The sequence below is a fragment of the Strigops habroptila genome, chromosome 4, assembly GCF_004027225.2.
Source record: "Strigops habroptila isolate Jane chromosome 4, bStrHab1.2.pri, whole genome shotgun sequence".
In the NCBI taxonomy this organism is placed as follows: Eukaryota; Metazoa; Chordata; class Aves; order Psittaciformes; family Psittacidae; genus Strigops; species Strigops habroptila.
This window is the reverse complement of record NC_046358.1, coordinates 86,262,660-86,284,772: the sequence shown is the minus strand read 5'-3', so window position 1 is coordinate 86,284,772 and position 22,113 is coordinate 86,262,660. Positions and strand designations below refer to the sequence as shown.

Here is a 22,113-nt window from a genome sequence, read left to right as displayed (position 1 = left end):
ATTAGTTATATAATACTCTATATTACTGAATAACCATAAATCTGGCATCTCAATATTGTTAAGCAGCCAACTGCCCACATGTTGTTGGTACACTCCTTGTGAACCACTGTATAAAGAAAGGGCTAAATTTTAAGTCCTTCTTAAAAACCTCCTTCAAATCCCCAAACCCGCTTACAGTGTATTTACACACGAATAATAAAACATGTATTTCTGTGGGAAACGTGTAGATTGGGTGGTTGTTGTTGGCTTGTTTTGTTTGCCTTTGGTGGGAGGGGGGATTGGTGCCTTTTTCTTTTTTTTTTTTTTTAATAAATTAAGACTATCAACATTTGCATTTCAGGAATTATATTTTCTCCAGAAAAAATTGTTTGTTAACAACTTACAACAATCGTCCAAGGACCTCAGTGCAGCTTTCAAAGACGTGAAAGAAAGTCACTTACCGTGTGAACAAAAAAGGTCTTAAAATTCTTGGCTTCTGGCCGCAACTCTAAAGACCATGGAATTTCTCCTTTTAGAACCTTGTTGACAGGATCCACATAATACAAGTGGGGCCCTTCTGTGAGCAGCAACTGGCGCCGACGTGCAAACAATCCCTAACAAGAAAAGAAGCAGTAGCAATGCAAAAAAGGCATGACGAAAACAAAAGTGTAGACACCTGAATTTAACAACAGAGGTACAATTAAAACAGTTCAGTGATAGGACCATACATTTGCGTTTGAGGGACCTTTGTTTGTTTTCCTTTTGCTTTACCTATTTGACCTCACTCCTTCTTAAGGGCTTGCAGTGCATTCCTACTACATGGCAAAACGTTAAGTACTATTTTCAGAAAGCATCTTCAAGTTCTAACATAAAACAACTACCTGTACAGAGTGAAGCAAAATCTATTTGTCAAAGATTCCAGCACAGAAATCGGTGCTCATGATTTTGTGTAGAATATTAAGAACAAGCAGGTAGTAACTTAGATGAAAGACAACCTACAATCCTGTAAAGCTGATGCAGACTATAGTTGTTCATCTGTACCATGTTAAAGTTAATATTTAAAAGTTTTTCTAACATCACCTCTGCTTCTCAGGATACAGGCACTAGTCATACCCAGGAAAAATACCACAGTTAAGGCCAATACGGGCTTGCATTTTATTTTCTGGTAACTGTGGCTCGATCCACATGCAGACATGTATCAAGACAAAGTGTTTATGGACTGTATCAAACTGGGAAGGGAGGACAAAAACTCCTTCACTACAGTCTCAAAATGAAAGTATCAATAGCACGCTTTTAGCCTTTTCCAAAAATCAAAAGCACACCCCTAAATTAAGAAAAAAACAATCTATTCACAATACTAGATTTAAAACACAAACAAAACAATTTGACACTTACAAATAAGTTAAACAAGGAAGCTCTGAAACAGGTTCCTTATCTATGTGCAACTCTGCAAATATGTGACAGCTGAATCTTGTTACAGGAAATTAAGAGAAGCCCTTACCTTTCTTTTGTCCACTGGACCCATTTTTAGGATTAAGTTATTTTCTACAAACTGATGCCTAAAAAAAAAAAAAAGAAAAAGGAAAAAACCTATTACTCCAGAAATAATTCTTCCACAGAAGCAGCTTTTATTGTTACTATTATCAAGCAATTTTCCATGTCTCTGCCTACTGCCTCCTTTTCCAGCAGGGAGTCCTGAACAACTTCACTAGATGAGTTTTGGACTCCTCCTCATTCCAACCCAAAGAGTTTTTCTAAAATCTGATGGGGGGTGGGTGGGGGAAATCACAAATGATCACAAATGAAACTCCTCTCAAAAGTGAAGAGAAACACTAATAATTACATGATCTGGAGGTATTTTGCTTAGGTATCAACAGAGTATTATCATTAAAAATAAACCACTTATGGCAATGTTAAGAAAGAAGGAACCTTTTCTAGTTCTAGGCCTCTGCAGAGGGAAGACTTCCCTGGTATAGCGCCGTTTCTGCCTATCCTATAAACAGACTCCACACCACCTTCTAGACCTTGTAAATTTTAGCAACATAACATGAGGTTTTTGCTGCTGTTGCTTTAAAAATAGAAGTCAATAAAAATATAGTTGCTAATCATTTGCTTGAAGGCATTAAGATGGACTCCTTACTGCTGTGCAAGTAACAGATGAGTCATATTCCAAGATCTTACCAAGGATTTCCACCAGCTTGTTTTGCTAGAAGTAACCTCTTTTCATCTTCAGAAAACTGTAAGTCCAGCTCAAAGGAATTGTTGTCAAGATCATGAATGTACTGTTCAATATTTCCTCCTGACGTCTGTGGTGTACTTGTCTCTGGGACAGACAGTGAATGGGAAGAGGCAGAACCAGAAACTTGCATGCAACCAAACTGACTCAGGAGATTGTCATACTAAAGGAGGAAACAAAATGAAGTAATTCCTTTGATTAAAAAGCTTATTTTGCACTAAACTATACCTTGCAATTTAAGCATGCTTCTGTTTTTCACGGGCAAAAAGACAGCCTGCTCTCTATAGATGAACAAGATCAACTTATCTAAAGAAGTATGCTTGTCAAGAGCAAGCCAAGCAGTATTTTTTTCAAGCACTACCTTCATTGGAGGGGAAATCAAATTGTAAACCATCAATTTTATATTAGAATATTAATAACTGAGTTTCCATTAAAATATAAGTAGTTTCAATAAAATATTTCATATTATGCTTTACTTAAAGTCTCAGCCAGCATCAGAGCTGAATATAGCAATAGGCAAACATACATTTCCGTAACAGTCTTCATCATCCTCTGACATAGCAGGTAAATACGCTGTAAGTTTTGGGGGTGTCTGAAGATGTAGGTTCTCCCACACAATGGATTCAAAGAAGGGATGAGCCTTAAGAGGTCCATATCCTCCCATTTCTTCACAACCTAACCTGTTGGTGGCATCTAGAACCTGAGCAAATTACACTAGTAAGTTAAAATAACAAGGAAGGGGTGAGCACCATTCACATTTGCACAGCAGTATGCAAAAAATTAAAACCAGTTGGTCATAAGGGTACATCACTAGAATATAAGGAGACTGCTTACAATACAAGGTGTTACTTATCAGTATGTCTTGTAGCAACATTTTGTATTAGACCAGCTCACAGATCTAAAGAAAGGAGTACCTCTTTGGGTTCACACAATTTCTTGGCTTTGTTTCTTCATTAAGTCCTGACGGAGCATAGCTCATTTAAGTATAGCCCAGCATCACATTCTAGGGATGCAAGCAGCTATGGGAGCTATAGTTGATGTCAAACATGAACTTCTCAAGCACTTTAAAACTGCACACTTCCCAGGATATTGATGCAACCAGGACCTTACCCTTCAGCATGCACTGTCTTGGTCATAGAGCTGGCCTGGACAGAGGAACATGCTGCTAGATCCTTTACAACTCATCATCACCCAGAGACATAAGAGTTTCCTCCTGCACCATGCTCATACAGTAGACTACTGAACTTCAAAAAGCTTATACCACCCAAAACGTTCTCTGCCTATTCATTTCAACGTTATGGTTATATCTCACTAATAAGATAGAACTATTTTTTTCTTCCTACCTGTCAAACATATCCATGCAGAGTAACTCTTTGGCTCATACTACGGAGACATGCATTAAGTGCAAGGTAAGTGCATAATAAATTGCAAGATAAGTAGGTTTACATTGTAATGAACATATCTTCCTGTAACGTATAGAAAACTCATCACACAACAACAATTAATCTGAGTACTATCTATGTATTTGAATTTTAACTTCTGTGTGCTATTTAGGTATTTAGAACCATTTACTTGCATTTCACTGAGAGGCATTCCTTATCCACGCTTTAGAATTCAGATTTAAAATAATTAAGTGCTGTTTACCAATGGATGCTGATTTTCCAGACACTCCTCTATGCAGTCAATAATGCTCACACTCTTTCTTATTACAGGGTTTGCAATAGAGTGCATAAAACTTTAGGAAAAAAGAATTACATAACCTGATTACATTCCAATGTAATCAAATCATTTAACAGTAGCAAATATTTACCAATAGCTTTTCAACAAGGTCTTTTGCCTTGGGAAAGAATTTTTCTGGAAAGTCATATTCCAACTTTATTATCTTCTGGAATATAAGATACTCATTTCTGCAAAAGAGAAAAATATTAACTCTTGTTATTAGTTCTCCATGGTTCTTTCACCTTAACAGTGCATAACCTGGACAAATATTAAACAGGAGATCTACAAGTTAAGTCACATTCCCACAAATGTTTCTAGGGTAAAGGAGTACAGTCTTCCAAGTATCTATGGTCCTGTAAACACCAGATACTTGAATAATAACAAGAAAAGTTCAAAAGACTCAATGTAAAGGTGCTTCATACCCTCTTCATGTAGGCATAGCTACCTTTATGGTATAAATTACATGTGAAACCCTAGAATAAATTAAGGAATCTCTTTCAGGAACTCTAGTTACAGCTGTCTAAGCATCTTCATGACATCAAAAAGGACAAATAAAAGCAGGCATGACATTAACACCAACACTGCACTGGGAAAAGTTGTACTTCAGAACTGGTAGCAAGGTAAAAACCAAACCCAAATCAATGTATCTATGATCCATGTGTAAAGAAGTAGCTTAAATCTCTTACCCAGCTCTAAATGGAGGCAATCCAGCTACAAGCTGATATATTATACATCCCAGAGCCCAGAGGTCAGAGCTTCAAATGAAAGAGGAAAAAACATATATTATGCTTTCCTATAGGAAGTCTTTAAACTGCAACCTTAAAAAAATCCTTCAGCTTCTGCTAGTTAGAACATGACTCAAGCACATGAGACAAACTGCCGCCATCTCCACACTGGTTTCACTTCATCCCTTGACAGAAGAGTAGGCTAGCAACAAAACTCTAAAAGCAAGTATACTGTAACCATCCCACAACAACCGACTACAAGCACAGCTACAAAACCACTGAATGCTCAGCCAAAATAGTCAATGGGTATGTAATGAGACTGAAAAGAATACTTATTATCCACTATGAAAATTCAAAGATGCATCCAACAATGCAATATATGCTCCTTCAGAACTGAAATCCTTTCCTCAAAATACTTTTTTGGGGGGAGGGTAAGGAGGGGGAAGTGTCACATTACAACTTTTTCAGGTAAAGCTTTCCTTAACAAATAAAAAGCCAGGCTATATAGTACATGGGTGAGGGAAGGTCTCAAGTTTTAGTGTGTTGGCCTGAAAGAGTACTTTTAACATTTTACCTCAAGGAAAACTATACATAGATTGGATTAAAGCTTAGAAATGGAAGACTAAAATACTAATAAAGACTCAAACCCACTCAAATTAAGAGTCTTCTGTAAAGTGAAGTATTATGTAACTTCTAAAAGGAGATGATAGCCTGATGAAGTCTTTCCATTAGCCAAAACATCCTTACTAGAAGCCAAAGTGGGAAGTCTAGTGTTATTTCTATTATTTCAAGAAACGGTAGCACAAATTGTCACAGTTATTCATATAAGAGATCTTTTTCCCTGTGATTTGTCAGTGATTACTATGATTGTTCTTCCATCATTGTAGCAAAATAGATATACAACAGTCTATAAGTTACCATCGTGAACTAATTTAAATGAGACAAATTCCTTACAGGTATCACTCATACGAGGCACAAAGATGAGCTTTAAACCACTGCAAACCCCAAGCAGAGTTTAGCAGAGAGAACTGCTAGTTGATCTAAATACAAGTCAAAGAAAGCTGTAGCCTTCCCCCTAACTGACAGAATCTAACTTTCTGTTGCTTTTACAGCAAGGATTACCATCTTAGAGCAAGCTTATCTAAAACAGAATTAAACCAAGTATAGTATTTGGATAACAGAAAAAGTTTTCCTGATTTATTTATGGGTAAGAGAAATTCAACTACACATTACACACCACCTTCTCCTGACAGCACCTGATCCTGTCTGTAGAACTCCAGAAGGTAGATGAACTGAGGAAACCTGCACTCAGACAAGCAACAATACTTGTGCAGAAAAAGATATTTCAAACTCTTAAAAAAAAAAATTTATACTTGAGCACCTTGTTTCTTTGAAATACTCAGCTTGCTTAATGTATCCCTTCCCCCCATCTGACGGTATCCTGACAGAGCCGGTGAACTTCTGAAATACAGCAGTCCTCACCTTTTGCAGGCAGATTTCTCTGTCAGCAGTTCTGGAGAAACATACTGTGCTGTCCCTACAAACGAGTTTGCCCGTGCTGGTAAGAAAATGGAAAGAAATAAGCCAACACATACTTATAGAGAAGCCAACCCTCCCCCTTTCCCATCCAATTAAAACAAACAAAAAAAAACCCCCAAAACCAAAAAAACACCAAAGAAAACCAACCAACCGAAACCCCACAACAACAACAAAACAAACCACAAAACTAAGGCAATCTATTGCAAGTAATGTAATACTACACAGAACCCAAAGGAATTTCATTTCTCTACCCATTCACAAAATGGAAGAGCTAAATCAATCTCAGTGATGCCCATTGGGCTCAAGAAGCTAGGCATTTGGGCACTTTGCTAGGTATGAAATCTATCAACACAAGCTTACTACGTTCAAGCAAAAAATTAAGTTTACCAAATTCAGTTCAGCCTGGTGCTTTTTTCCAGGCACTGTATGCAGCATCATTGATTCACAGGTTAATACTAAGCAACTAGCGACACAAGAATTCTATAACCTTCACATTTGAGCAACCCTACTCTGATAATCAGTCACTGGGCTCAAACACATAAGCAGAGAACTGTTTCAGTTAAGCCACAGTACCTGTTTGTGTTCTTGTCTTGCAACTGAAAAGCGATTTGAACTAGTTGAACTTCCCACTATATTGGGTGATCTAGCTGACTATACCACTATACCAAATATTACCTCTTCTGACATAATCTAAGCACTGACAGTCAAAACTGTTTCAAGATCTCTCAGTGATTTTGCTATGTAAGAGGTAATATATTTGAAGGTTACAATCTGGTACATACGTACACTTTCAAAGTAACACTTGCTACAGTTATGTGTGTCACAGGATGAAGTAAATAATGGCATACCTTGTCTGCTATCTGCAGATAATACTTTTGCTGTTCCAAAGTCTGTTATTTGAATGTGCATATCTTCATTTAGCAAGATGTTCTCTGGCTTAAGGTCTCTGGAAAAGGCAGATGCTTATATTTAAAAAGCACACAAAGTTGCAAAACTGTCTAGTGACTTATGTACATAACGCTTCCATAAATGATGCAGGTATTCAATAAACATTGTTGTGTCAACTTTCCGCTAACTTGGAGCTGTCAACACGTAAACTGCTGACAGATTGTGAACAGCCCGTTCATTAAGGTGGGTTTTGGTTTTTTGGGTTTTTTTTTTAGAAAGACTTGAAGCTCTTTCATAACACAAGATTTCCAATACAGGCTCAGTAATACTGACAATCATGCTATGGCAATTTTATTAGCATTCTCCAGCCTAACACACGGGCTATAGAATTAAAGTGAAACTGAGAATTCTGGAACTGTTTTTAACTCTGAAGAAAATTCTATGCTTTTGGTATTCTCCACATCCAGCCCCTTTAGATTCTATTCCAAATTATTTCACAGAAAAGCATTAGGAAAATACTTTGTCCTTTTAAAGGTAACTGAAAGAAGTAATGCTACTATCAGAATTGTAATTAGCCATCTTTGTTCTGCTGTTCCCTGAACAGCTGCTTGGGAACCTACAGATGCAAAAGAATTCTTACCCAAAAAGAAGTTCTGCAGTTCAAATTTCTCACATTTACAGCTTTGTTTAACAAACATGAATTACAAAGCACGTTTATCCAGACAATGTAATTACAGCAAGAACGACTGCGAAGGTCCTGTTAAAAACTTTGCTGAATTTTACCATTTGCCCTGTTACTGGTTCAGCTTTGTGGAATCTGTTCACTGACATACATTAATTTTACTTTTCTTGATGACACGCTGCACACCGACTCACACACCAGCAGAATTCTAGTTACTTCTGGTACGTAACACCACAGAAAGAAGAAACGTACTTAAACAAAAATTCATCTTCTGGTTTACACCAAGTTATCAATCTTGAAAAAGACAAACTTCTGGTAATGTTAATTCTAGGCAAAAAAATAAAAAAAAGCTTCTTACTTTTTCCCTACTAGAATCGTTGGTCTCGTAACACAGACTGGCTCTCCTCCGAAAGTTGTCTTTGCTTAGCTCCCAATGTTACCAACAATACTAATGCTAATGAAATGCTACTATTCTCTCATTAACTTTCCACAAAATCTGTATTTGCTTTAGACTTCGCAAAGAACACTTCCAGGAAAAACACCTTGCGCATCATCAAATACATATTGGTTTCAACTTTGTCATTACCTGTGAATTATTCCTTTTCCATGCAAATACTCCAGAGCTGATACAATTTCAGCAGTATAGAACCTGGTGCAGGTCTCATCAAATGAGCCAATTTTGCGTATATACTTTAGCAGCTCTCCATTTTTGGCATAGCTAAGCCCAAAATCTGAATATAAGTTAGTTAAGGTCTATCACTAAACCATCCAAAATAAAAGTCCTCACACCTCATTCCAAAGACAAGAACAATACTAAACATACATGAACAACGGGGAAGAAGCGAAGCTGGTACATCTGAAACTTTAAATGGCAGCAACCCAAAACAATTTCTTGAATATATTAACAATCTAGGACCCAAGTCCCAGGTTCTTGGCATGGGGAAGACTATTGCATAAATGGTTAATTCTGCAGTTTTTCCAGACAGTGACCTGAATAATTCATTTAAACTGTGTATATAATTGCCCTCAAAGAGAGCTATTTGAGTCATAACAAACATTCAACCCAAGTTTAAAACTGCTCCATCATCTGGAAAGTTCTAGAGCAAATGTTTGCATTACAAAAGACAGCGTAAGTTCTGTTAGTCCACGGATATACGTATGCACAGATACAGGGCCTATGAGAACTGCTAGCAGCCTCTCTGAAAAACACAACAACTTACTGACCCCAGCAATAGACCCATCTATGCTTTTTATTGTTTTATGCATCTCCCCTATCCTGCAAGCCGCCAGCTCTGCTCTTTGAGGGGGCACACTCAAACCATTTGCTTGATTTCTATTAAAAGCATGACTGCAAAAATGGTATCGTAGACATGAGCCTATTTTAAATACCTGGAGTTTTTTTTCATAATTCCTGTTAGACAAAGTTTCAAAGAAACCCAAAGTGGGGATTGTTTCTTTTAAGAAAGCGTCACAGCAAGTCTGAAAATCCAAAGGATACACAGCTTTTCATCGTCCTGAAAGGTGAAGTAAAGTTTCACAAAAAAAGGGTGATCCAGGCGGGACATTACATCTCTCTCTCGTGTCACATATGGCACCTTGTTTTCTTTTATGATATGACGTTTCTCTAGAATTTTAACTTCATGAAAAGAAGACAGAGTGCAGTCAGGAGCTGCGGCCCCAAGGAGCCACCCCAGTCATCCGCATGGTTTGGTTGATTTTTTTTGTTAGATAAAATTATCATAAACCCACTAATTCTGTCCTTTGAACAGGTGTGTTGTAACAGCACTACTTTGATAGTGTATTTGCAAACAGTTTATGTTGAAGGAGTCAATACTTACTGGCATATTCCCTAGAACTTGACAATTCTCGAGCCAAGACAACCTGTTGCCAGAGGAAAGAAAATGTATTGTAACCATTCACTAAAGACATATACTAAGGTGGATTTTGATCATTCAGTAGGTATTTAGAATACCGATTGTCCAAAGTAAGCAATCACAACTGCAAGCGGCATAATATTTAAGCATATTTCATATTATGCTGGCTTCAGCAAGACACCTGCAGACATTCAGTTTGGCACAACAACATTTTTTTTGCTATAAGACTTACACATCTGACTGGGTAAGCACCGATTTGCTCCTCTTTTTCCCCCCAGAATTCTGAAGACTGTTAACATAAGCCACAGTAAATTGCCAAAGCTTCTTAAAGGGGAAAAAAAGCAACAAGTGCGCTGAAGAATATTTATAAAATTCTAGCTGTCACAGTACTTTTCCTTAACATAAATGGCAAATATTGAGAGACTGAATTTTACCTAAAAGATCAAAAGCAGGAAATGAGACAGAGCTTTCAACCATTTACAGCTTTTTAGGAAAACGTTTTAAAGAAAGGGAATGAAGATTTCCAATTAGTAGAAGCAAGGGATAAAGTTTCAGGCAAGCAGTTCTACATTTTTGAAGAGAAAAGCTTTTTAGGAACGCATATTAAAGCTCATCTTCAAAAAAGATATTTGGCATTTCTTATAAAATGTAAAGTTACCGTTGAAAAAGATCCTTCACCCAGAATTTTCCCAAATTTGAAGTCATCAGGTCGTTTCTTTCGAGGCTGTGGAGGCTGCTGTCCTGTATGTTGCTGCAAGGAATTTGAACTGGATCTCGATTCAGCTGCAGTGCCCTCCATGTTAGATCCCTGTCTGCTGCCACAGGTGGAAATGACAGATGGAGCGCTGGAATCTGCTTGGTTCCTCACCATTGATGGGGATGAACAGGAGCATAACACCACGCTAGACTGGATTGGAACAGCATCATACTGAAAAGAGAAATAAAACTGTTATTCCTACACCCTCAAATAATTACCACGCAGAGTTGCACTTTATTTCCATACAAGCATCATGTGAAGTCCTGTTTGAAAGAGTTATCATTAAAATGTATTTAGGAGGGAATGTTAGTATTTATTTCAGGAATGGCAGCTCTTAATTTGTTACACAACCCTGTTCAGGTCATGCTGCGCACATACATACATACATACATCCAGCCATAAGTCAAGCATCTGAATGCTTTAATTCAAGGATGCTTTTTAACCCAAGCTCAAAAAAAAATGCTCCCTAACACCAAAGAATCAAAAGTTTCACTGTATAGTCTCCTACAAATAACATGATCTTTAAACTTTATTTCCCGCTTACAGGCAGAGCCATCCGTTCAATCTTAGTAAGTAGTTTTTCTGAAAGCAAAAGAATTGTCTCCTTAAGCAATGAACACCTGTAGTCACAAGTAACATCAGTTTAGAGATCCAAGTTACAAGGAACAGTAAATAAATAAGTAAAGCATGAAAACTGTAATGGAGACAAAGAATACTTTACTCCATTTTTACTTGGAATCTCACTTTCTCCAATAGTATTTCTCTCATACAAATTGGGGAAGGACAGGAAGAAAAGGGAGAACAACATACAAAAAGCAGATCAGCTGCACTGTTTCATAACCAGCAGTATCTAACACTTCTTTTGAAGAATGCTCTGGTCCATGACCTTTTAGAACAGGGAAGATTACACTATGTAAATTATACGTAGGGTCACATAAAGACATCCCAATTCCAAAACAGAGAACCAGATGTAGCCCAGAAAACAGTAAGTACAAAGGAAAGTTAAGAACAAGGACAGAGGCAGATGTAATAGATTTGAGGTATCAGTGACCTAAGAAATGACAGAACTGTGCAACTCTGTTGTATATAACACTGTATGTTGCACCTGAACACTTACAGAAAAGCTCACTCCCACACTTCTCTTTCCGCACTCCCCATTCTTGTTCAGTAGCTTATGTCCTGTGTTTATCTTCTCAGTTTTACTTTCAAAGACCCCAAGAAACAGGTACATGTTTCTACATACATGACTCCATATATGCCAGAGTACAGGCTAGCTCATTCAGTCTAACCTTGTACAGCCACTCTTCTGCAAAACTGAGACTGAAGATTCTGACTCTGACAGACCCAGACTTCTTTAGCGAGACATGAAGTCAATCACTGCAGAATTTAAAAATGTTCCAAACTCTGTCTGCAGCTCCCAGAAGCCTGAGGATGCTCCTTCCTGCAATTATCAACACTGCTCAGCTGGCACGCCAGCGAAAATACAGGTACTCACATAGTCACAACAGACTTACCTATTGCGTGTCATGGATCACCGCTGGCCACCCTGATAAACACTGATCTAATTTTTATATGTCTACTTTTTAAAACTAGCCTCTAACACCATCTACTTCCCCAGGAACTTAAGGGTACTGTTTCTAATTTGCGTCCATACAGAAATTGTTTCTTTCTTAGTGCAACATACTGTGAGTTTGAAAACCTAGTAAGAAAGAGAATAACAGATCTGGTGAAGCGGAATTACAGATCAACAGACACATAAAAACCTTCATTAACTTATTTTCACTAAATCACTAGAAAGAGGCTTCCTTTTATTTACATGCCATGTGAAGCGAGTCCTCATATTGTTCTTCTCCCCTCTTGCCTGCAAACAGTAGAAATAAACCTTAAGACAACTCGAGTCAGCGCAAGAAGCCCACTAGATACCACTACATTTTTCCTTTTATACTTTTCTCGCCCCCCTTTGCATGAAAGGCCAGCCACAGGCAAAGCTCCAGCCATCTAAAAGGAGCTACAGCTTTGGAATCTTTTTTGCAATTCAGCACTACCACTGCAACTTTTCATGTATCGAAGCACATAGTAAGCATCAAGCAAATATCGCACTGCTCTGAAGCAAGCACAGCCACAACAACAGCATCTCTACTAGCTTTTTCCCACTGCACAATCTGCAGTGCTGCTTTGCTGATGCAGCTCTATCAACACCAACAGCAGTAAAAAATACTTGTAGAGACTGGGACTTCTGAAGCTTCCAGCATCTTCTATCCTAACTGACATGACACTGAACTCTGAAGATGACTGAGTATCTTTGCTACTACTGAAACTCTACTAGCAAGATCACATTTCTGTCACAAAGAAAGTCAGCGTGAATAGGGTCCTAACCTATCACTCATCTGATAGCACTCAGTCTGAATGCCATTACTGGCTCTGCATTAAGACATAGGGCAGACATGGTGAGAAAAGCTCTTCCATCCACTTACCTACAAGGCCAATATTTTTTTGGGAGCAGATCTTGCTAACTGCAAGTATTATTTACACAAAGCAACATGAGCTCTGCACCTCAACTGGTACATTTGTTTTGATTCTAAACAATGCTGATGAGACCCCATAAGCTAGAACATTGGCACAAGCTTCTCATGAATGTTTTTAATGGAAAACTGGATTACAGGTCTACTAAATGAAATAATGCAGACAGACGTCTATAAAGCATTCAACTTGGCAATACATAATGTCTGAAATACGGAATACTGTTGAGGAAAGTGAATATAGGACATATTCTGAGTAACACAGGTTACATTCTTAAGCAACTTTTAATTAACAGTCATCCCCAAACAAGTATCTCTTCAGTTCACACCTGGATTGACTCTCAAATCAAAAAGGTTGAAAGAACAAGAGTAACTGCATAAAGACTGGGGGGGGGGGGGGGAACCAAACACCCATACCATTTGTCAAAAAATTCATCTCTTACCTAAAGCAATCTACAGACAAACAGCGAGACCTTACTTTTGTTTCTGCCAAAACATTACTACAAATTAAAATGTGCTCCAAGAACTTAGGCATAATGGTGGGAAACAATTGGACAAGGACTTAAGCTAGTCCATACCTTGATATACAGAACTAGAAAGCATCAGCTAGGAGAAGCAAAGTCGCACTGCCACTGGTACTGTGCAAACATCAAACAGAAAACCAAACAAACCAGTTTCAGGAGAAAAATAAAGACACTGAACTCCTGGAAAAAACATCCAATCCTCTGGCTAGAGTAAGCTTCTGAAATCTGTATTTACTGAATAATCTAACCGGTTTGGCTCTGTGGTGTTAGAAAATACAGAGCTCTAAAAATTAGGATCACCTGCAATTCAACACAAGTCCCACTGCATGTAAGTATCAGGGAGTGGTGAATGTCATAATTGTTAGACGGAGTTACGGTGAGAAGCTCACAGACTATCATGAAGATAAACCAACACAAACAGCAAAGTCTGCTTAAGGAAGTATAGGATTCAGAAAGCAACACAGCAGCATTCTAGGCTATCTACGAATTAATCTTTTTACTTGCAAATGGAATTTGAGAGGCTTTCAAAACAGGTACTATATAATACGGTATGATATCCTCCCCACTGTCACAATAGCCAACCACAGTTTCTACGTCTCTGCCAAACATAGCCTTTTGATACAGAAACGGGAATCTCCCCAGAATCTATGAGTCTAAGATTCAATGTCCAACTTAATACACTTCAAGTAAAAACATGGAATCCATCTATTTATCTGTGCAATTAAAGAAGAATAAAGGCCTTTATTTCACATAGAAAGAAGGTAATTGTTTTCACTGCAAAGGTGTTTCATAGTTTTACAGATAAAGCTACTACTTATCAATACTGAGATTCTGCTGAAGACAGTTTAAGTTAGAGATGCTTGGCCTAAGAGGTTTTGTAAGTACTTCGATATTGTCACACAGGCCACAAATTCTGAAATTGAAATTTATTTTGTATTGCTTATAATTTAAACATTGACAATCTGGGGTCTCCTAAGGATGTATCTGCAAAATGCAAAGGATAAAAACGATTAGCTAGGCAGTTATATTTAATATGTTCTTTTCATGACACATTGGTGTTTCAGAGAGGTGACAAAAATGCAGCAACTGCATCTGGCACACACCTTGTATCTGAGAAAAAGCATAAGAAGGGGCAATTAACAGATATTATGCTCAGCTTTCCCATGGCCTCCTCCCTCCTCATCTGCCACAGTGAAAACGTTGACCTTCTCCAGGTTCGCCAATACCTGTTCATGACGGCCTCCACTTCAAAGGCTAGAGTGCAACACACCCTGGAAGGTCCAGCATATTCCAAAAGAAAAAAGCAACTCATCAGGTCAGATACTAAGATGGGCCTGAATATATGCCCTCAAACTATTCCTCACAGTGCCTAAAAAGAGAATGCAGGCAAAAACAAGGTAGTTCAGCTACAAGAAACGTTAAGATACAAAGAAACACTGATTCAGAATAACAATATCCAACCAAAAGCCTCATCTTCCAGTGCAGAGAGCACAAGAAGCATAGGTGGCACTTCCACTTATATACCAGTCCCATCCAGGAGTGCTTTGCAGGAAGCGTCATCATTATGATGTGATGCCTATCAATATTCAAAGTTTCCTAAACTTTGCTACACCAGAGTGACTGCCATGAATGAAGGCAATCCAGAATACCAATAGATGGTGTGCTTTCTGAAACTGCAGTAAACATCAGTTCTTATACTTTATATGTTCATGTCTATTTATGCTCTGGACTTCTGTCTAAAAATGGACTGTCAGGCTTGCTAAGTGACCGACTGCATCCTCTTTCTACTAACCAATTGCACATATGTGTGTGTATAGAGGGAAACAATAAACTGAATAATTCACGAAACTCCACTGAATGCCAGTTTCCATTTATATACGCTTAGAAGTTTGACAGATAGTTTGAAGTATTAATACACCTATTCGCCAACATTATTATTACCTTTAAGAAATTAAAATATTTGCCTAAAGAGAAAATCCATTCACATGGATTCACATGGATTAAAAAGTGTCACTGGATGCTGCCATTGTCTAACATTACACCATAAAATCAAGCATGTAATGGACAGGACAAAACACAGCTTAAAGCAAGTGTCAACAGTACTTCTGAATGCACTACACAAGCAGCAAACCGTTCACACACCCAACAGTTAACTTCGACACTCAAATACATACAGCCGTATTAAGAAAAGCAACCAAAAACCAAGCCCACAAGCCGAAGCCCCACTGTAACTGGGAGATATTTAAAACCGCGTGTTCCGCGCGCACTTGCAGCTTGATGAAGATCACGTATCTTCCCAGTCAAGGAGTGCAACTGGACTGGAACAGGAGGAAAAACAGACCTAGAAGTATGCTTTCAGATTCTGAAATGTGAAGAAACGGATGCCAAAGGCTTTAAAGAACCACACTCAACATTCATTTATTGAAAAGAAGCAATATATTAAACATATAGAGAGAGAGTAACTGAATACTCCGTTGGCAAATACCTAGTCTTCTCTGGGATGAAAACATTTAGCCATACTTCAACGACTTACCTCTGTGCAGTAAAGAGTGCAAAACGTAGCATAACACCACCACCACCCCCCCCCAGTAAAACAGAATCTGAGCAAAAGGGGTGATCTTAAGGCATTTTAAAAAATCTGGTTTCAGGTACTACACAAAGCAGTGAACAAGCTGATTAACCTTCAACATATCACAAGAAGTAAAATTTAAATTGAAATGATGGAACTTGTTCAACTTTTGAGGCAGGTAATTCAAATGTCTAGCCCAAAAATCCTAACCGATAAAACCGACAGGCATCTCCAAGAACAAACACTCCTCTCCAAAGAACCAGGTGAGGCATTTATTAAAAAACTGTACTAGGTTACAAAGATGCTGAAGATATTTTCCTGGGACAACAGGATGTTCTTTTCTACAGAGAAGTCCTTTGAAGATCATAGTAAGTCATTTTCTTCAAACTGCTGTAAACAACCCCTACTCTCCATGTATTAGTTATTTGTAATGTTTTAAAAAAATAAATCATGAACATAAAACATTAATCTTCTGTAGCACAGTCATTCGTGTGTAGAGCTGCACCAGCACTCTTTCAAACCTCATCAAGTGGTAGGCAAAGATTACTGTAGAGAACTTAAGATCTAGCTCATAACCCAGCAAACTGCCCATCAACTCCACATCTTGAAGAAACTGACCATTACGGTCAGCAAAAAGAGCCTGAAGCCAAACAGTTTGTCAAAATCTATACTTTGATCCAGGTTCATAAATGGTTAATGATTACTACGTTTAAAAGAACAGACTGAAATCTAGTATTTCAATTATAAAAGCTATTTTAATACAACTTTGTTTTGCAGAAGAATCTGAAGTCACACATTTATCTGGAGTGAATTTTTTTTGATCTCAGAAGTTGCCACATGAAAAAAACCTGTTGCTTAATAGACCATTTTATGAATCAAGCATGCAAATTTCAAAAGTGCTCAGTTGTATAAAAGGAGGATTTTTGTTGTTTACACAGACTGCCACTGATTAAAGAAGCCTAGGCTCTGACCCACCAGAACAACTATGCTCGCCTTCAGGCACAGCATCATTTGAAACCTCTCAAATGCTGGAAGGTTTTGCATTCACTGTGAAGCAAAAAATAACCCTTTAACTATTTTGACAGAAATGACCATCATTTAAAAGAATAGACAACTTCTTTAAAAACAATGTTCTGGTAATACATTTTAAGATTTAAGGTTGTGTCAATGGAAAGGGAAAGCTTGGAGCACGTAGTTCTTCAAAGATACTATTGTATCTAAACTGGCTGGGACCTTCGCAGTAGTAAGAAACAGAAGCATGAAAAGACTTCAAGTTGATGTAGCCTGCTTGATATATTAACAGCCCTAACACGATTTAAAGAAAAAAAATGCAGTAATATGAAGGTAATGTTGAAAATACTTGTAATAAATCATCATAAGATACAGTTACTATTTCAGAGGAAAAATATATAAAGTCCCAGCTAAGCCTGACATATTGCCATGCTCTAATAACCTATGAGAATTTGATTACAGAACTGTTTTTTTCAGGGACTTTTCTTTGTATTACTGCAAGGCACAAGCAGATTATTAAAACAGACTCTAGTACTTACTTGGCAGTTGTTTGCCTCATATTTGAAATCAATTTTGGAACATACTAGTCCTATCTTCAAAACATAATCAAAAATATTAACTTTGAAGAAGCATCAAAATTAATTCATTTTTCTTCTTAAGCTTTCTGGACATACATCCTCACAAAATTCATGGTATACAAAGAAGTGTTTTAAAGTTTGGGAAGACACGTTATGCTGTTCGTGATCTCAAAACACCAGAAACAAAGCTCAGCTCTGACACTCTACCTCCTTCACAACCAAACTGATCACCTTACTTTCTGCAGTAAATCTGTAACACAGTTGATCTGTGAGTAATGGGGAAATCAGATTCAAGTTGTACCAGAAAAAATACAACCAATAGGCTCAAGGATTTGGAAGCACACAGAACACCTCTACACTGTTAGACTGTTTGGACTCTTCATTTAGAGAATAAAGGTATTTTATCCACAAGACTGATACTGTTCCTACGGAAATAAATTTCTCACATACAGAGCAGCGCTGACCCAAAATTTCAGTTAATGCAAATACCTTTTTCTAAACTAACAACCTCACACATATGGTGGTATTTTCTCTCTAATTTCCAGGATTCTAATTCCAAGTTCAGGCAGGAGTTAAAGCTAAAGAAAGGTTTCCTAAGAACCTGCGTATCAGCCAGCGTCCTCTAACCTCCGCTACTGCTAAGCAAAGCACTCAAGTTCCAAGCACCTTCAGGGGCAGAGACTATGCAAAGCCTCCTTCCATCACCCCCCACCCCCACAAACACCCCCACCCCGAGCCTCAAAACAGATCAGAAACAGGAAACCACAAAAATCTCTAAGAACCTAAAGTCAGCCTATAGCCCAAATAGCTGTATGTGTAAACAAGCCATTGAGAATTCATTTCACAAAAACAGATCTAGGCCAGCTCACCAGAAAATAAAAGCCATCTGCAATTGCAATATGCTAGATCACGTTCTACACCATCCAGTTATCTCACGAAGCACACCAATATTGAGAAGTGTTGCACAGCATGGATGGGGGCTCATGTTAACAAACACAGAAGGACCTATACTAAGCTTCTTGCTGGCAATTCTAGGAAGCAAAGAGAACTGCTTTGGGTGAACAGCAGAGAAGCAGCTACACAGAGGTGGCAGTAGATGGGGTGTACAAAGGTGGGACAGCACAGGCAAGAACTGTACATTAAATTCCTGCAGGATTACTAAAGAACTGAACATAAATTTTAACACTTTCTTTTCAGAAAGATGTGCTAAGCAAGTCAATCCTTGCAATTTTTCACCATAAACAGAGTATTTGCCAGGTGATGTATTTACAGCTTATCTTTTAATCCAGAAAGCTAGTCTCAACTTCAATATTTAGTCACAAAACAAGCCAGCTGTTTTCTCTACAGCACAGTTGAGTAGAATCCATCAGGTGTAAAAAATAAGGTTCTAGAGCAAAGAGTGAACTTGGTGCGCGTTGCGTTCAGCCCTTTCAGACGCTTCGGTTAGTAACTTTCTACAAGCTTACCTGCAAATAAGATGTCAGAAAGGGAAGTGGGGAGGGAGAAAAATCAGCTCCTTCCCCTTTGCTTCTGTATTACATATACAGAATCTAACTTGGCCACTTGCAAAGTGTTCCCATTTGAAATAGCAGAAACAGTAATTCCTTGGTTTCGTACCAATTCTTCAGGAAGCTCCACTAGGAGGAACTCAGAGAAGGATTTTCTCTCTCAAACATAGTGTTTTCTAAAGTAAGTTTTTACCTTTCTATACTAAAAAGTAATTTCTTGTTTGCATATTTCCTGTTGCCATAAATGTGCTAGTTCTACAGCAAGCCACACAGCTTTTCTAGCAAAATAAAACCCAAACGAGTTTACTGTTAAAAAACAGGAATTACTAAAATATTTCACTTCTTCAAAGATCAAACCTATTTTTACTACTTTGCCAGTTTATTACTTTTTTCATTCTAACCAAGTGATTATGCCCCTGGTTTCATGCTTTCTGCACCAGAATTCCTGCAAGTACTTCAGAAGTCAGCATCCCTTTTCCAAGTGTTTCCTGCAATGCTGCCTCCCAACTGATCTACTTTAGGGAAGTGGAATGAGCCCAGGTCTGCAAGGTGTCCTACAATGTCCAGCTACAGCAATCTACTTGCAGAGTTTCAAGAGCTATATGAAAGAGACATTACTTCTAGCACCGGAAGTAACAGACCAACAACCCAAAGAAAAACTTGCCTTAAAAAAACCCAACCTACCCCCCCTGTAGATTCATTGTTTAGTTGAACATCACTGTTATACCCAGATTATTCTCCGGATTATCTCTTTTCCACTAGCTACCAGCACTTCCTATGTTAGAACCGTGAATGCATATAAAATTGCTCCTCTTAAGCTGATTCCAGTTCTTCACCTTTGAGCACTTTCTCAGTATCTGTATTTTTTTACTATTTTCTATTCCTGCAGCCTGCTTTGGTTAGAGATTTACAGAAATCTTATCCCATGAGTGGTAAGACTAGTCATAGCCTTATGCCAAAAATCCAAGAGAACAGAGTATTAAGTAGACAGATACGTAGCAAACAGCTCTCAAGCCTGTCTGAAAGTTTTATACCTAGAAATAACTACAAACAGAACCCTTACCATAGCCTAGTCTAATTCATAGCATAGATGCAGAACACAGTTCTTTGAAAAGTGTAGTTTATACTAGTTCCACAGAGGAAAAAAAGACACTAGCAGTTTTGTTCAGACATATTCACGACTATACTGTAAGTTTTAACAAGTCAGAAACACTGGTGAAATCTATCACTAGAGCAGCTAAACCTCCTAGCGCAGATGCTGCTGAAAATGCCCATGTAAATAACCATTCTTCCAGACTCTTCATTTTGAGAGGAAGGATGCTTCTCCACATGAGACCCAACATACTCATAATGAAGCCATTAACAGCAAATAACTGAGACCACACTGACACCTGCAAATGAAGCAGCGCTAAAGTTTCGTTCTTAAAAGTACAATTTTTCTCTTTGGGCCACATCTTCAGAAAATAGTAGAGTGTTTTAGAAATTGTCCCCACATATACAAATACAAAAAAAAAAAAAAAAAAATTAACCGTTTTGGCAGAGGAATGCAGGAATATTCCTCTCAAAGCTGTGCTCTACATTCTCCCCTCCCCCAGCAGTTTTGCATTTATAGTAAAATAATTGTAGAACTCACTGGTGTCATTAATAATTCCAACACACAAGCATTAACAGTAACTTGCTCAGAGTCTCAGAAATATGGGCTTTCCCACATTTGATATCATCTGAACTACAAAAAGGTTAGCTGCATCAGCCCACTTCAATGTGCTACTGCCAGTCAGTACACTCACCTGACCACAGAAATATTAAACAGGATAGAAGAGAGGGAATTAAAAATAAGTTACGCTGAGAAAAACACTTTTGCTTTAACAAAACTGGCTGTCAACTTTGTCCGTCGTTCATTCTCTCTCTGTACATTTCTCTTACAGACAAGGACCTAACGTGTGTGTAGAAAAGGAACAGAACTGGAAGTATTCTGGAGAGGCAACAATCGAGGACAGAAGCACAAAGGGAAGCACACTCCCTGTTCAAAAGAGTCCCAAGTAAATACAAGTTATCCCTGATGCTGAGAAGCAGCCATGTGGAGCTCTAACAAGTGGCAGGACAGGAAAACAAATTCCTTTAACAATCAAACATTGCTTTACTTCATGATCCTCAATGCAGTATTCTGTGTTCTCCCCAGTAGGGCTACTCCACAGAATCATTCTCATTTTCAGTCAACAAATATGATTCTGTGTAACACCCTGATGAAAAAGGCACTGAGCACGAAGAGGAGCACACACTGAAACAGGGCTTCAACTATCAACACAGCTATGCCAGTCTCCACGGAGAAGAACCTCCTCAGCCGATTCCAACCGACTGAAAAGTTTTAAGTGCTGCAGAGTGGAGCTTGGCAGCTTGCAACTGACAGCAAGGACACGAGACCCAGAAGCACAGCAGCATGCTCACACGGATGAGAAACAGATCACTGCGAGTGAGTTACACCGCTATCAATGAAACTTGGCAGTTATTTTTGTAAAAAAACCTCCACTCTTTTCATAAGGGAATTTCTACACTAGCTAAGCTGTATAATCTACAATGTAAACTACGATTTACTATGACCCATTCAGTGTATCAGCTACAGCTCCATCCTACGTTAGTCAGTGCTCACAAAGCGTCAGTTTTAGACTGTCACACTCGTGTAAACAACCGTGTCCGAAACGGCGTCCTGTTGCGGCCCCCACGATCTTCCTCACGCGTTTGTTTCCACTACGAAGGAACTCGAGAAACGGGTGGCTCCCCCGGGAAACAACGCCGGCTCTCCGGTGGGAGACGGCCCGGCAAAGCCACGCCAACGCCCCGCACCCGGAACCGAGGACGAAGCTCCGCCAGAGGCCGCGGGGCGGCTGCTGCAGCCTCGGCCCCAGCCCCGCTTCCTCCCGCGAACGGGCCGGGCGCGCTGCGCCGGCCGCCGCGCTCGCCTCGGGGCCCTGCCGGCGCCTGGGGCGGAACCGGGGCCCTCCCGCGAG

General features: G+C 38.7%; 1 protein-coding gene across 4 annotated transcripts in view; it reads right to left on the bottom strand.

The window, feature by feature from the left end:
* Positions 1–22,113, bottom strand: part of PDPK1 (3-phosphoinositide dependent protein kinase 1) — a 28,142-nt gene that overhangs the window by 5,336 nt on the left and 693 nt on the right. For 2 of the 4 annotated variants that reach the window (XM_030484085.1, XM_030484082.1), the window contains exons 2-13: positions 10,301–10,570; positions 9,607–9,649; positions 9,267–9,404; positions 8,355–8,499; positions 7,047–7,144; positions 6,142–6,217; positions 4,621–4,689; positions 4,026–4,122; positions 2,742–2,915; positions 2,161–2,378; positions 1,481–1,538; positions 441–593 (exon numbers count right to left, since the gene is read on the bottom strand). In XM_030484085.1, coding sequence (XP_030339945.1) covers positions 441–593; positions 1,481–1,538; positions 2,161–2,378; positions 2,742–2,915; positions 4,026–4,122; positions 4,621–4,689; positions 6,142–6,217; positions 7,047–7,144; positions 8,355–8,499; positions 9,267–9,404; positions 9,607–9,649; positions 10,301–10,513 — 1,482 coding nt within the window. In that variant the 5' untranslated portion in view covers positions 10,514–10,570. Of the gene's footprint in view, positions 1–440; positions 594–1,480; positions 1,539–2,160; positions 2,379–2,741; positions 2,916–4,025; positions 4,123–4,620; positions 4,690–6,141; positions 6,218–7,046; positions 7,145–8,354; positions 8,500–9,266; positions 9,405–9,606; positions 9,650–10,300; positions 10,571–11,934; positions 11,937–17,059; positions 17,068–21,706; positions 22,003–22,113 lie in introns of those variants that run through there. The other 2 variants (XM_030484083.1, XM_030484084.1) reach the window with 2 other exon arrangements.